General features: G+C 37.1%; 1 protein-coding gene and 1 pseudogene across 4 annotated transcripts; one reads left to right on the plus strand and one right to left on the minus strand.

Moving 5' to 3' along the window:
- LOC104747099 (protein DETOXIFICATION 6-like) lies at positions 1 to 2,336 on the minus strand (annotated as a pseudogene). The gene is made up of 7 exons (XR_015581542.1): positions 1,993 to 2,336; positions 1,363 to 1,907; positions 1,196 to 1,282; positions 926 to 982; positions 613 to 851; positions 308 to 513; positions 1 to 215 (listed from the first exon to the last, which is right to left on the minus strand). The product of XR_015581542.1 is annotated as a protein DETOXIFICATION 6-like (transcript).
- A 3,964-nt stretch (positions 2,337 to 6,300) lies between these two features.
- On the plus strand, positions 6,301 to 12,765 carry LOC109129226 (uncharacterized). Of its 3 annotated transcripts, XM_087486837.1 has the most exons (4): positions 6,314 to 6,641; positions 11,515 to 11,942; positions 12,034 to 12,249; positions 12,480 to 12,765. In XM_087486837.1, exon 2 carries the CDS (start codon positions 11,525 to 11,527, stop codon positions 11,882 to 11,884), a length of 360 nt encoding a protein of 119 aa, XP_087342963.1. In that variant the 5' UTR covers positions 6,314 to 6,641; positions 11,515 to 11,524; the 3' UTR covers positions 11,885 to 11,942; positions 12,034 to 12,249; positions 12,480 to 12,765. The 3 variants fall into 3 exon arrangements, 2 of the variants coding, with proteins under 2 accessions (XP_019092525.1, XP_087342963.1); XM_019236980.2 differs by having other exon boundaries at positions 6,301 to 6,641; positions 11,515 to 12,249; XR_015581464.1 differs by lacking the exon at positions 11,515 to 11,942 and having other exon boundaries at positions 6,317 to 6,641.
- The last annotated feature ends 2,520 nt before the right edge of the window (positions 12,766 to 15,285 follow it).

The following is a 15,285-nucleotide window of genomic DNA, read 5'->3' on the forward strand; positions in this document are numbered from 1 at the left end:
TGACGTGAAGAAGAGGATATTAAAAAACTCCTACATTGTCACTCCAATGTTCTCTAGTGAGTAGTGATATAATTGTCCCATAATTTGAAGAAAACAAAATCTATGTCACTCTGACTCTGTGACTTGTCTCAAAAATGGAAATAAAGAACTCTTCAAGCAAGTCCACTGCCAAACGAAGAAGTCCTTACAACTATTCTCTTCCTTGCTTGGGCAGCCTACAAATTCACGATGGCAGCAATCAACTTCAGTAGAGAAAACAAAGAATCATCAAGTGTAAAAAAGAAGTAAAGAGATTGTAATTACTAACCTGCTCATTCCAACTCATACACGCAGTGACTATAGCTAGTATGATTCCTTGCGCCGTAGACCCAACAACCACACCAATCCATAGTCCTTTACCATTCATGTGACACCAAAATCCTAAGAAAAGTCCAACCGGAGCTCCTAGGACATAGTAAGCCACCACATTTGCCCAAGCTCCAAAATGTTGCCATCCACTTCCCCTAGCGACCCCTATTTTTCAAAAAATAAAGCCAAAGGCATATCAAACATATTCAAAGTCACGAGATCCATTTTTATTTCATTTGCTAGTTGATGGTTTCATCTAATTACCACCAAGCACTGCAGAGAACCCATCGACTAAAAATGAGAGACAAAGCAAAGGAGATAGCTCTGTGACATAGTCCACAACCTCTTTACTGTTGCTGAAGGCGTAACCGAAGATGTTCCTGCAAGTGAAGAGAAGTGTGCTACAAATGGTAGCCTCAAGGAACCAAAGGAAAATACCGGCAAACACTGCTAGCCTAGCAACCTCAGGATTCCCCGCTCCCAATTCGTTTGAAATCCGTGTGCTGCCAAAGTAAACAAGTGTAACTAATCTGAAAATTCCCAACAAACTTTGAAATGGTTTATATCGTCATCATACCTTCCAGCAGCCCCAATCCCCATTGGAATGACATAGTGGAGAGATCCTGTTGTAAGACTGTTATGAGCACACAATCAAAATGAGATTATGAAAATGAAGAGTAAATATTGGTTCATCTAAATTTTAAAAAACTAAAGTCAAATTTGTTTAAAGATGAAGAGTAATATTTACTCATTAGACCAATCTTTTATTCTTAACCTTTTATACTCGACACAGTCCTCATGAATATATAAGTAGTAAGACACATATTTAAAGGGATATATAGATTACCAAATCGAAAGAACAGAGGTCTCGAGTTTCGGGTTAGGGAGGAGCCCTGAGGACAATATAAGGAACTCAAACAAGGACCATTCTATGCTGCATATAGAAAAGAAAAAAAGAAACAATCAAAATCAAGCTAGAGGAAGAAAGAGAATCCACCAATGAAATGTTTTTACCAAGTCATTGCTGCTGACGGTATCCCATACTGAAAAAACTGCTTGACGCTCGACACAAAATCATCAGATACAAAACCACGAGTCTTCTCGCAAGAGCTTGAAAATCTCACATACAAAGCGAGAATCAACACGTTGAACCAGTAAGACAAACTAATAGCCAAGGCAGCTCCATTGCTTCCAAGACCAAACGTGTAGACCAGAGTCAAACAAACAGGAATATGGAACAAAAGTGTTGTTATGGCACAGTAGAGAAGAGGAAGAACCAAACCCTGAGTCTGAAGAAACCTAGTCAGAGGTTGTTGCACCGCTTGAGAGAACAATGCCGGTATAAGACAAACCGCGTAGGAACCAGCTACCTTAGAGATGTCAGGATCTTGTCCGATTGAAACCAAGAGTTTGTCCATGTAAAACCAGAGAACCGATATGAGTAGACAAATAGGTACGTTCGAAGCTATTGCAGAGTAAGTATAAGTTCCGAGTTTAGCGTATTGTCTTGCTCCATAAGCTTGACCACATAGAGTTTCAAGTGCACCCACCAAACCATACTGCAGAAAAAAAAAGATTTCAAGGCTTTGAGATTAGATCGGATCTTTGAAACAGAGGAGGATAGATAACTACTAACTATTTTACCATGATGCTGAAGCCGGAGACGTTTGCGAAAGAAGTGGCTAGAGCGACACCGGAGAGCTGGAGTTCGCCGCGGTGGCCAGCGACCATGACTGAGATGACGGGGCAATAAGTACTGAGCAACGGTCACGGTGGCCATAGGCGCCGCCATGAGGCTGACGTTCTTTAGCTCCGCCGTGAAATCCTTCCTCCATGTCTGCGTCGTCGACTTAGGACTTCCGGTGATTGTCTGATCGTTTCCCCGTAAAAGTGGATCTTCCATTATCTTCTTGGAGATTCTTTAGTTCTTGTCGACGACCGTAACTTTACCTAGGAACTTGCGAGAAGATTATTATACACGACTTCAGAGAACAGACAAATCTTTATAAATATTTAAAAAACAGACAGACAAAACTAGTGGAGTTGTATTTTGTTGAAAAAAAGAAGTCAACTCTATGTGAGTACATCAGGGGACGTGTCTTGCTAGCTTGGGTTAGTAGGTGAATAAGTTTAATTAATTTAGTAGGTGAATAAGTTTTAAAGATCTGTAAATGAAAAGATAACGTTCTACTATTGGTGATTAGGTTTAAATTTTAGAAGATTTTGGAGTAATGTAGATACAAAGAATTTTGAGCTATAAAACGTTACTCCAAAATAGCATTCTACTATTGGATTAATGTAGATACAAAATCCAAAAGAAAAAAAAAATCAAAAAATGCATGCAGAAGAGAGCAAGAGATTAATGCCACAGTCACAGATTTACATATTTGTCACAAGAATATGCATGTCAGTGTTATATGGAGTATATCGTTGGTTTGCTAATGGTCTACCAATGGTCTTTTTTCGGCTTTGTTGTTACTATGACTATGAGTAATAGTATTATGTTACTAATAACTTTTTCATTTTTTTTTAATTACTGTTTCACCTTAGTTAGATCTAAATCATCGTTCACATGCATTGTCACATTTAAATATATATGATGTAATGTAAGTTAGGACAGATACATATATAAAAGTGATTGCATTTAATGATTATGTTGAGATATTAAGATTTCTGTTATAAAACATAACTCAAACATATAATTATTATATTATATTATATATGTATAGGTGTATATGTATGTATAACTATATACACTATAATAATAAAAAGAAAGGGACGAGAGGTAAGTGAAAGAAATTCTTCTCTCTACATGTTATTATTACATCTTCCTCTCTCTTTTCTTACTCAATTTCTACTTTCTTACTCAATTCCTATTTATAGTGGAATAAACAAGTTATAAGTCATACCACTTATTAACCTGGCAATGACACATGTAAAAGTGTGATGACATATGTTGATAGATTAATCACACTTGTTTTACAACACTCCCCCTTGATTATCCATCACCATTTACTTATTGTGTACTGCCTCGTTAAAAACCTTGTCATAGAAAAACCCAGTGGGATAAAAACCATGATAAGGGAAAAAGAGTGCAGCCACTCGAATCATCATATTCTCCCCCTGGAAGTATCATCTTCAAAATATGCATTTTGATCTCTGAAGATGCATTCTATATAAGGTAGTCGGAAGCACATTTGTAAATAACTCTGCTACATTGTTACTTGAGTTGATGGACTGGCTATCAACTTTCTTATTCTTCTCGAATTCTTGAGTGTAAGAGAGGAATATGTCTTGTCTTGTCGTTCTTGGTGTAGCTTCCTTTGATTTGGGAGACATATGCAACATAGTCTTCAAACAGAGTTGTTGTCTTTCTGTTGCTTCTTGTTAATGGGTCTCAACAAGTATTAACTAGTTGATGCTGATCGAACTATCAGTTCAAAGTTCTTCGCCAACATATTACGAGGCTCCCGTCTTCGGTGGGTAACTATTGGTTGACATTCGAGCATCATCTGAGCCATTATGGATTCTTGATATAGCATATGAAGCGTAATTATTTTGGCATGACTTGAATAAACGACGACCAAAGTCTATCACTGAAACGTCGTGAAGTTGTTGTTTTGCGATATATCTTTGTATTGATCCGATATAAATCTTCCATCTGCAAAACCAACTAAACCAAACTTGGGGGTTCCAAAATATATTAAGCCCAAGTTAATCATACATTTGCAATAGGAGATACGTTTTAACTCATACTCAAAATCTACTCATAGAGAATGAGTTTATGCTGCAAAGAGATTAGTAGAAAATGCTATGCACAATTCATAAGATACATAAATGCTCGTCATCATTTATACATGATATTATATGACTATATATATATATGACTTCTATTAGAATTGATTATTATAACATCTATTTCGGAAGATGTTTCCAAGATCTTTTCTTGCAAATAACCTCTAAAGGTTTTGATGATCATCAATGAGTTCTCGAGAACATAATTATGATATCATATATCTTTCGGGATAAGCTCTTCAAGCATCCTATGAGATGTATTTCAAGTCATCCATATAGCATCCATTTTGTTTGATAAGGTATTTTAACAAAACATGGTGCGACACACCATTTTGTTATATATAATTATACCCTTATGATGCTTGGACCAATAGTCCAAAAATTACTCGTCTTTCATACGAGTTTAATATAGACTTGATTACCTCTTTATTGGCTAATTTATATCTCTAGACGCTCACAGAGCGGAGATTTATGATCCTCATTAATCACATTACACAATATAATTTTATTGTCGACATGTATGTCTTTGGTTCCATATTTCCCGTAATGACATGGTTAACCGAGATCTCTTTAATCATTATATAAATGATCTTATTCAGGTACCTGATTTCGTTATTAACCATATCAATCGGTTTCTCTACTCCTCTTGAGAAGTATCTTGCTCCTCTTAAAGATTCTTTGTGCTCCTCTCTGGGAGTCTATTAGCTCTTCTTAAAGAGTCTATCTACTCCTCTTTAAGAGTTCATTTGCTCCTCTTTTGAGAGTATAATCCTCTTTTTAATTTTCTCCTTTTTATTTTAGAGGATTTTATCTTAGGAACCAAAGTAGTCTATAAACGTTTTATACGTGTCAAAGACTTACTATGTCATCCGCCAGAGACATATTTTTATTGGAACATTTCTAGCTGGGATGTGAGATTTCTTAGAACTTCAAGTTCATATTTATCTATGTGAGGATCAATAATTATAAAAAATCTCATCCATCAGCTTTTTGCAATATATGTTTTGAATAGTGATTTGTTGAACTTCTGAACTTTCAAGTTCATATTCATTATATTCATTTGTTCAAAGATTCAAACTATTCAATGATTCTCCCATAATGATGGAGAATTTTATCATCCAACATGATGATATGCAAACCTTGCAATAAGCACATTTCTCATAAGATGGCTCAATATTTTAGAGCAGAGACTCATCACTAGTAAAACACGGTCATATAGCTACGGGTTATAGTTACGATAACAAGAGTAGCAAACTATAACTACAGATTGTTACTAATTAGTGACAAATCATTAGTTAAAAATATTTGTTGCTAATGTGTCACTAAATGTCGGTATATAGTTACGGAAAGTGTCAATTTAAATATGTAGGAAATTTGCTACACATTATGTGACGCTACAAGTTGTAGCCCGGTTTTACACAACATAACTTGTCACAAAAAGTAGCTAAAGATAATGAAAAGAATGTTAAATTATTGTAACAATCTGCTACAATAAGTTTATGGTAACGTTACAAGTTTAACGCGTAGCAACTGTATTCACAAAATGAAACTTAGCTACCAACTTAGTTGTCGTAGTAACTGGTATTCTGAAGGAATGTTTGTTATATGGTAAATTTATCATATTTATTAATCGAGAGGTGAACTTTGGAATACAGATAATTGATGGGTTGGTCCCTTGGTGGAGAAGGGGGATTAAAAGTGTGGAGAGGTGGACGAAGGTGGATAAGAAGAAGGAATATGAGATGAGAATCTTATACACAAGGCTCCATCGAGCAAATACGAAAGTTCAAAGTAGAAAGAGATCGAGGAGGTGAAATAATACGACGGTAGCTCGAGATCTGAAACAGGAGAAGATTATGTTTGCAGAAGACAAACAAAAACAATTGGCGAAACAAGTTTGGGTTTGATACAATTTTTTATATACGAAGGCTTCACCATCGGGCCGAAATAATACTTTAAAACTGGTATAAGGCCCATCAGGCCCAGTGGCTTATGGATGTTAAACAGAGATTGCTGTTATGTCGCAAGTGGGAATTAAACTGATTATTAAAAGATTGTACACTCTAATCTAACAACATCTGTCCTTCATCTAAACACTTAACACGTCAATTTCAGAGTTTAATTTCACACAAGTGGGTGTTTAATTATTGCTTTTGTAACAAAGGGAATTAGAGAAGACTATTGCCGAAAACTCTTGAAGAATAGATATTGGAAGAGTGTGCCTCTTTACCTTCTCTCACAAATCATTCTTCTCCCTGATTCTCCATAGCCACTGAAATTTTGGTTTTAAACGGAGAACCATCAATCTCTCAACATTCACCTTCCTTATCTGTTCTCACTTAATTCCCGGGATTCCTTGCCTCCTCTACAAAGCGGTTTGACTCATTTCTTCATCGTCATAGCTCACTCTCGGTTCTATCTCCGCTCCACTTTTTCAATCTCGGACAAACTCTATCCACCTGAGAAGCTTACCCTTCGTAACATTATTCAACGCTAAGGTAAAGTAAATAGGGTTTTCAAATATCACACTCTAGGGTTTTTTTTTCCTTTTCAACCTAGGGTTTTCAATATGGAAGATCTTTTATTTGATTTACTCTTTTAAGTGATAAGAAACTCTGTTGGACTAAGCTTGAAGAAGAAGCAAGCGGCTTAATGGAAAAGGAGAAACTCTAATCCAATTAGGAATAGTTTTATTTAGGAGATATCTAAATAAGTTAGTTTAACTATTTTGGATTAGGAAAGTGTGTTCTAGCTCTCTCTATATAAAGAGTTGCCAAAGTGTGGTAAACCATAAGAGATTGAGAGTTTGAGAGCTTTAGGTTTTTGAGAGAGTTTTCCTAAAGTTAATAAAAGAGAGATATTCTTTATATAAGTTTCTTGTTCTTGTTCTTGAATTCTAGAATTGGTATCAGAGCTTTTGATTGTTAAATCATGGGCGATCTCATACCTGTGACCGAAAAACCTAAAGAAGGAGGAGGATCCTCTTCTATTCAATGTCCCATGCTCACCTCAACAAACTATACGGTTTGGGCTATGAAGATGAGAATCTGTCTTAAGGTTCACAAGGTGTGGAATATCATAGAAGAAGGAACTAATGATGGCGAGAAGAACAACATGGCAACAGCACTATTGTTCCAATCAATACCTGAAGCGCTTGTTCTGCAAGTTGGAGAGTTAGATACAGCGAAGAAGGTCTGGGACGCGATTAACGCAAGATACATGGGTGCAGAACGAGTCAAGGAGGCAAGACTTCAAACACTGATGGCTGAGTTTGACCGCCTCAAGATGAAAGATGCTGAGTCTACCGATGACTTCGCTGGAAAGTTATCGGCGATATCCTCAAAATCTGCTGCTTTGGGGGTAACTGTTGAAGAATCGAAGCTGGTCAAGAAATTTCTTCATTGTCTCCCTCGGAAGAAGTACATACAGATCGTAGCTTCTCTTGAACAAGTGTTGGATCTCAATACAACAAGTTTTGAAGATATCATTGGACGTCTAAAGACTTATAAGGAACGAATAAAGGAAGAAGAAGAAGAGATCAATGATGATCAGAGTAAGCTACTATATTCAAACATGGACTCTGCATCAAGAGTAACAAGTAATCGAGAGTTCACAGGAGACTTCAGAGGCAGAGGACGTGGTGGCAGATTTGCTTCAAGGGGAAGAGGTCGTGGACGTTTCAATGAAGCAAAAGATTTGTCAAGAATAACTTGTTATCGCTGCGATAAGATCGGTCATTATGCCTCAAGCTGCCCAGATCGTTTGCTGAAACTTCAGGAAGCTCAAGAAGACACCAAAGACACACAAGATGTTGATGAACTCTTAATGCATGAGTTAGTGTACTTGAATGAAGAGAACTGCAAACCGAGCAATTATGAAACCAACAGTTATGATGAGAACGTCTGGTATCTCGACAATGGAGCTAGCAACCATATGACAGGAGATCAGAGGTATTTTACAAGGATTGATCGCTCCATTACTGGCAAAGTTAGATTTGGTGACGATTCAAGAATTGATATCAAAGGAAAAGGTTCGATATCATTCATTGACAGAAACGGAGACTCGAGGGTAATGACAAACGTTTATTTCATTCCGGAGATAAGGAGCAATATAATTAGCTTGGGACAAGCAACTGAATCAGGATGCGACATTAGAATGAGAGGAAACTATCTTACTATGCATGATCAAGATGGAAAACTATTGGTGAAGGCGAGTAGATCACAAAATAGGCTCTATAAGGTTCGAATGAACTTACAAGATTCATCACGTCTGTTGTTAACAAGTTTCAGTGAGTCTAGCATATGGCACGCTCGTCTCGGACATGTGAACCATGAGACAATTAGAAACATGATACAGAAAGAGCTTGTCGATGGAATTCCCCAAGTATGCATTGAAAAGGAAATCTGCGGATCATGCTTACTCGGGAAACAAACACGACATGTGTTCCCCAAAGCTACACTTTATCGTGCTTCCAAGAGACTTGAGCTTATCCATGGCGATCTATGTGGTCCAATAACACCAAGAACGTCGGCAGGTAATAAGTATGTGTTCGTTCTTATCGATGATCACTCCAGGTACATGTGGACCATCTTGTTGAAAGAGAAGAGTGATGCTTTCTCAAAGTTTAAGAAGTTCAAAGCTATTGTGGAACAAGAGACAGGAGATAGGATACAAGTGTTCAGAACGGACAGAGGTGGTGAATTTGTGTCCCAAGAATTTAATAAGTATTGTGAAGATTCTGGTATTAAAAGACACCTCACTGCACCTTATACACCACAACAAAATGGAGTGGTGGAAAGGAGGAATAGGACTATGATGGAGATGGCAAGAAGCACTATGAAGCATATGCGTGTGCCTAACTACTTATGGGGAGAAGCTATCAGACACACAACCTATCTTCTTAATCGAATTCCTACAAGAGCTCTCAAAGATGTCACACCCTATGAAGCCTTACGATTCAAAAAGCCTAACATAGACCATCTTCAAGTTTTTGGATGTGTTGGATACGCAAAAGTTGAAATGCCACACTTAAAGAAACTTGATGATAGATCACGTATGCTAATACATTTAGGTACTGAACCGGGCTCTAAGGCATATCGGCTCCTAGACCCACAAACCCGAAAAATAGTAGTAAGTCGTGATGTGGTATTCGATGAAACAAAGGGATGGAGCTGGGGAAGTAACAATGTGCAGAATCCTGATGAGAGTTTTAGTATTGTTTTCGGACAATTTGGAAACCATGGCATTCAAACTGACGATGACAAGGAAGAAACAGAGCATTCAGAAACAGAGCATTCAGAAACAGAGCAGGTTGACAAGAGTTCTGAGACAAGCGGTCCAAAGGAAAGGGTAGAGATTTTGGAATCATCTCCTCTCTTGCGGAGATCATCTAGAGCGAGTGTTAGGCCTAAACACCTCGAGGACTATGTTTTGTTCGCAGAGGAGGAAGGAGAAAGACTGCTTATGTGTTTAAATGATGAACCAAGGACTTTTAATGAAGCTAAAGAGTCAAAGCAATGGATTTTGGCTTGTGAGGATGAGATAAGTTCGATCGTAAAGAATCATACATGGAACCTTGTGGACCTTCCGGACGGAGCTAAGCCGATTGGTTTGAAATGGGTATTCAAACTTAAGCGTAAATCCGATGGAAGTATCAATAAACATAAGGCTAGACTCGTTGCCAAAGGTTACGTACAACAACAAGGGATAGACTTTGATGAGGTGTTTGCACCGGTAGCGAGACTTGAAACAATTCGAATGCTCATCAACCTTGCTGCAACAAACGAATGGGAGATCCATCACTTGGATGTCAAAACAGCTTTCCTCCACGGTGAATTGAAAGAAACTGTCTAGCTCACGCAGCCTGAAGGATTCGAAGAAAAGGGACTTGAGGACAAGGTTTACAAACTTAATAAAGCATTATATGGCTTGAGACAGGCACCTAGAGCCTGGAACAGTAAGTTGAACCAGATTCTCAAAGATCTCAGGTTTGAGAAATGTTCTAAAGAACCTTCGGTGTATCATAAAACGGTAAAGAGTGATTTGTTGGTTGTAGCGGTCTATGTAGACGATTCGTTTGTCACTGGGACAAACGTGGATGTCATAAGTGAGTTTAAAAAGGAGATGTCGTCGACCTTTTAGATGAGTGACTTAGGTCATTTGACTTACTACCTCGGTATTGAAGTCTATCAGTATGAAGAAGGAATAATGCTCAATCAGCAAAGATATGCTCTGAAGATACTCGAAGATGCAGGAATGAAAGACTGTAATCCAGTCCACATACCAATGGATTCAGGCTTGAAATTGGCTAAGTCAGAAGAAGAGAGAAGCATCGACGCTACAAGTTACAGGAGAAACGTTGGTTGTCTCCGTTACTTGTTACACACGAGGCCAGACATGTCGTATTGTGTGGGAGTACTGAGTCGTTACATGCAAGATCCAAAGATATCACATGGAGCCGCAATGAAGCAGTGCCTAAGATATCTTAAAGGAACAATCGCATTCGGGTTAGTGTTTAAACGCTCAGCTCCTAGAGTACCAAAACTTGTAGGCTATAGTGATAGCAGTTACAATGTTGATCCTGATGATGGAAAAAGCACAACAGGACATGTGTTCTACCTTGGGGAAAGTCCGATATCTTGGTGCTCACAGAAGCAGGAAACCGTTGCTCTATCCTCGTGTGAAGCGGAATTCATGGCGGGAACCGAAGCTTCACGACAGGCCTTATGGCTACAAGACTTGCTTGGAGAAATCATGGGATAACCATGTGAGAAGGTTGTAATTAAGATTGACAACAGTTCTGCTATTGCTCTCACTAAAAACCCAGTATTTCATGGCCGGAGCAAGCACATACACACTAGGTATCATTTCATAAGAGAGTGTGTAGAAAATGGTTTTATAGAAGTGGAACATGTACCAGGGAGTGAGCAAAAGGCTGATATACTCACTAAGGCTCTAGGAAGGATCAAGTTCAAGGAAATAAGGGACCTTGTTGGAGTTCATGATTTGTCGGAGATTGATTTCAAGCTAAAGGGGGAGATTGTTGGACTAAGCTTGAAGAAGAAGCAAGCGGCTTAATGGAAAAGGAGAAACTCTAATCCAATTAGGAATAGTTTTATTTAGGAGATATCTAAATAAGTTAGTTTAACTATTTTGGATTAGGAAAGTGTGTTCTAGCTCTCTATATATAAAGAGTTGCCAAAGTGTGGTAAACCATAAGAGATTGAGAGTTTTAGGTTTTTGAGAGAGTTTTCCTAAAGTTAATAAAAGAGAGATATTCTTTATATAAGTTTTTTGTTCTTGTTCTTGAATTCTAGAAACTCATTGTCTATATTACTCATAGATCTATTTCTTAATGATGTATCACGGTAGATGAATCCAAATGGATCACAAGGTTCCGGTGGATCTGCTGGTCCAGGTCGTGGGTGAAGGTGGTCTGCGTGGCGGTGGTGGTGGTCCCCGTGCTGATGGACGTGGTGGCAGAGGTGATGGTCGTGGTGCAGGACGTGGTGTTGCTATTGGTCCTGGTCATATTGGTGGCAGAGGTGAAGGTCGTAGTGAAGGTGCTGTTGGTGCTTTTGCTATGGGCTTTGGTGGTGGACGTGGTGGTGGCAGAGGTGAAGGTCGTGGTGGTGGCAGAGGTGAAGGTCGTGGTGATGGTTGGACTTACGGCAGAGGTGAACGCGGTGGAGGGAGAATTCACGGACAGGGCAGAGAGGTGGACATGGCGGAAGGGGAATAAACAATCAGCAACTTGATGCGTTACTAGCACAAGAATCCAGGAGCTTCGAGAGTTAATTGTAACTATACACTGACCATGAGTTTATTATGTTTGATGAAGGATACATAGTTCCAGTTGTATTGTGATTGTAACTGATATGTGTTTTATAGCGACAAAAGGAAGGGATTGAGTCTTCCTTGCTTCACATTCTCAGAGAGACTCACCGCAAAGCTGATGACACTTTTGTGGATGAAAAGGCGAGGTCGATCGAAGAAGAGATTCAAAGACAGATTGATTCAATCTCTCAAACATCGGGTGACGCCTCACAAGGAGATTCAGATTGCACAGGTTTGACTCGGCTTGAGGAGGATGAGCTGTTCTATAAGGTAACATTTTCTCAGTGATATATATTTGGATCAGTTTCGTACTTACTTTAAGTTTTGTTTCATTTTACTCTATACATTATATTGTTCATCGTACATTAACTCTACACAGTTTACTGGTTTTATTGATAATGTTTAACTTTTCGGTTGCTTAATGCACATACACAATGTATTAAAAGATTCACTATATTAGTGCTTATGACAACAGTTATTAACAATGATCCATTCAATAGGTGGTACCATCTCAGAATGGGAGGATCTTCGGTCTCGGGGGATGAGTCTCATGAGGAAGAAGACGATGACGATAAAGAGCTTGTAGGTAATGCCCTCTTTGGATAAACTTCTTTTCTCAGCTTTCTTAACAATCTTTTTACGGCTGTGATAAACTCTGATCTGTAGTCTTTTGGATTAAAACTCTGCTCTGTTCTATTGTTTAAAACTCTATTCTGTAATCTTTTGTCTGTTGTATGCTTATAAAACTCTATGTACCTTTTTTTTTGGGGTCAAACTCTTTCTATCTATCGTGTACTTTCGTTTCCATGTATATTTTCAGATAACCTTGCATCACATATAAACCTTGCAGCACAAATAACCAATACCGTAACAAACTTACATTTCGATTTCGCCACAATACTATTTCTACCCAATGACTTCGAAGCCATTTGTAACAATTTCTTACGGAATATACGAAACATTTTGCTGCTAATTGGTCACAAATTAATTGTCACAATCCGTAGATTTTTTATTACGCAATATTTGAAGCTAACTGTCAATAATCTGCTACAACTAAAACGCAACAATTTGTAAGTAAGTAACGACGAGTATTCCTGTAGCTGTTTGTGATTCCTGGATCCACAAAAAATTTGTTGTTTTTTGTGAATATTTGCTACTACCACTCTCGTCGCAAGTTGTAACTAAACTTTGTAGATAATTGTATTAAGTAGTAGCAAACAGCTATATATTAATGTGTATCTAATCTGTAGCAACTTGCTACAGATTGCTATGAGGTGTAATTTTGCTATGAGTAAATAGTTACTAATTATTTTTGTCTCAAACCTGTAACAAATAGTTATTCGCTACGCATTTCGTCTTATAGCTACACATTATTTTGCAACTATACAAGTCATTTTTACTAGTGCATCTCCAGCATCTATATATTTCATCCTCAGTGGATGATATTTTTATGTGGTGTGGAAGAGCATTTTAAAATATATATTACACACCCATAAGATTCAAAATGAGAAATATTTAATCTCCAACCATGAATATATAACATGGGAGAAATATTTCTTTATAAAATGTTGGCCTCATATATAATATTTACTACATGCAAAACTGCATCTTCCAAGTTTTAACATGGAGATTAAATCACCAAGAGCCGTTTTACAATATCTTTGAGTTGCGCTATGAAAGATTCATTATAGCTCATTTCAAGAGTGAACATCATGGATGTTCCACTTTATCATATGCGATATATATATGTGATAAACTAAATGATATGACTTCACCAAAGTTATATCGCTCTGGGGTGTCAAATTCACCAAAGTTTATCGACTTATTGTCGATGTGGGATTCCTTGAATTCTCCCCCTCGAGATGATAACTCTTGGAGTTCAATCATCTCGTACTGGATCCCACTTAAGGATCAACAACATACCGATTTCGGCTATGTCTATTATCTTAGATCCTAATAAGATGTGAGATTAGTATTATCCCCTCTCAAGATGATGACTTTTATGTCCATTCACCTTTAATCGAATCTTATTTTTAGATCAGTTATATTTGGGGTTTAATTTGAGGATATATCAAAGAAATCAAACCATCATATATATACAATGAGCTTGTTAATCCAAAAAGGATGGTGAATGAGTCAACATTATATGATTCTTGAGGCATAACCTACCACAGAATTAAGGAGGAGGTATACAACCATCGACTCCATAAATAATAAATAGAATTTTAAAATTAATTTTAATAAACTGATACGAATATAATATAAACCTCAGAAAATGTGAATAGAGGCATGCAATGCTTGAATAAGCTTCTTTTTCTTTTCATAAATTTCAATGATATTTAATATCATTTATAGATCATGATGGATTGATTAGTTATGCTATGCTTAAAGCAAGCATTAGTAAATTTCATATTTTACTATTATTTTGTCATCTTTGTTTTTGCATGATATAATTATATATATATGTGTGTCTCCAATATGGTTGAACATGCGATACCATGTTTATTTATTGTCTCAATATAATAATTTTATGCAGACAAAATGTCTTTGAAACTCCATGAGTTTATTTGAGACTTTGGAGAACACAAGACATCGATAATTATGAATCTGATGTCTTTGGAAGTCGAGAGACTAACTCATCTAGACCTTCCAATTATTTTTTGCACTGTCTAAAATATATTGACATGTGCTTGATATATTTTCATAAGAGAAATATATTTTTGATTAAAGACATTTCATTGTCTTTAAATCTTATATAACACATATAATTATTCTTTACGGATAAATAAAATTAAATAAACAAACATATAAATTCAGAAAATAAAATTAAGAGCTATAGCCTTATATATAAGAATTTAATAGACATAACTTTTCTTTGATCGTAGGCAGAGCCTATCATATATAATGATCAATCCATAAAAGACAAAGCTTTTTATTTGATCATTAATGAGGCAGAACCTCTATATGTATAACGATCAGTCCGGAAATGACATAGCCTTATATTGATCGTGTAGGAGGCATAGCCTGTCATTTTTAACGATCTTTCCGGAAAGACATAGTCTTTTGTTAGATCTGGAAGGAGGCAAAGCCTACCATATAAAACGATCTATCTATCCGGAAAAGACATAGCTTTTTTTTTTATCGTGAAGGAGGCAGAGCCTACCATATATCTAACGATCTATCCGGATATGATTTAGGCATTTAGCTATAGATTTGATCGTTAAAGAGGCAACACCTACAACTTATGACGATTAATCCAGAAAATGTATAATTTCACGATGTCTATAATATTTATGTTTTATAAAT

The sequence above is a fragment of the Camelina sativa genome, chromosome 15 (genome assembly GCF_030686135.1).
Source record: "Camelina sativa cultivar CO46 ecotype springtype chromosome 15, ASM3068613v1".
NCBI lineage: Eukaryota > Viridiplantae > Streptophyta > Magnoliopsida > Brassicales > Brassicaceae > Camelina > Camelina sativa.

What these genes read in the sequence shown, in the direction of transcription:
- LOC109129226 (XM_019236980.2), top strand. Translation starts at nt 11,525, where the DNA reads ATGGATCACAAGGTTCCGGTGGATCTGCTGGTCCAGGTCGTGGGTGAA.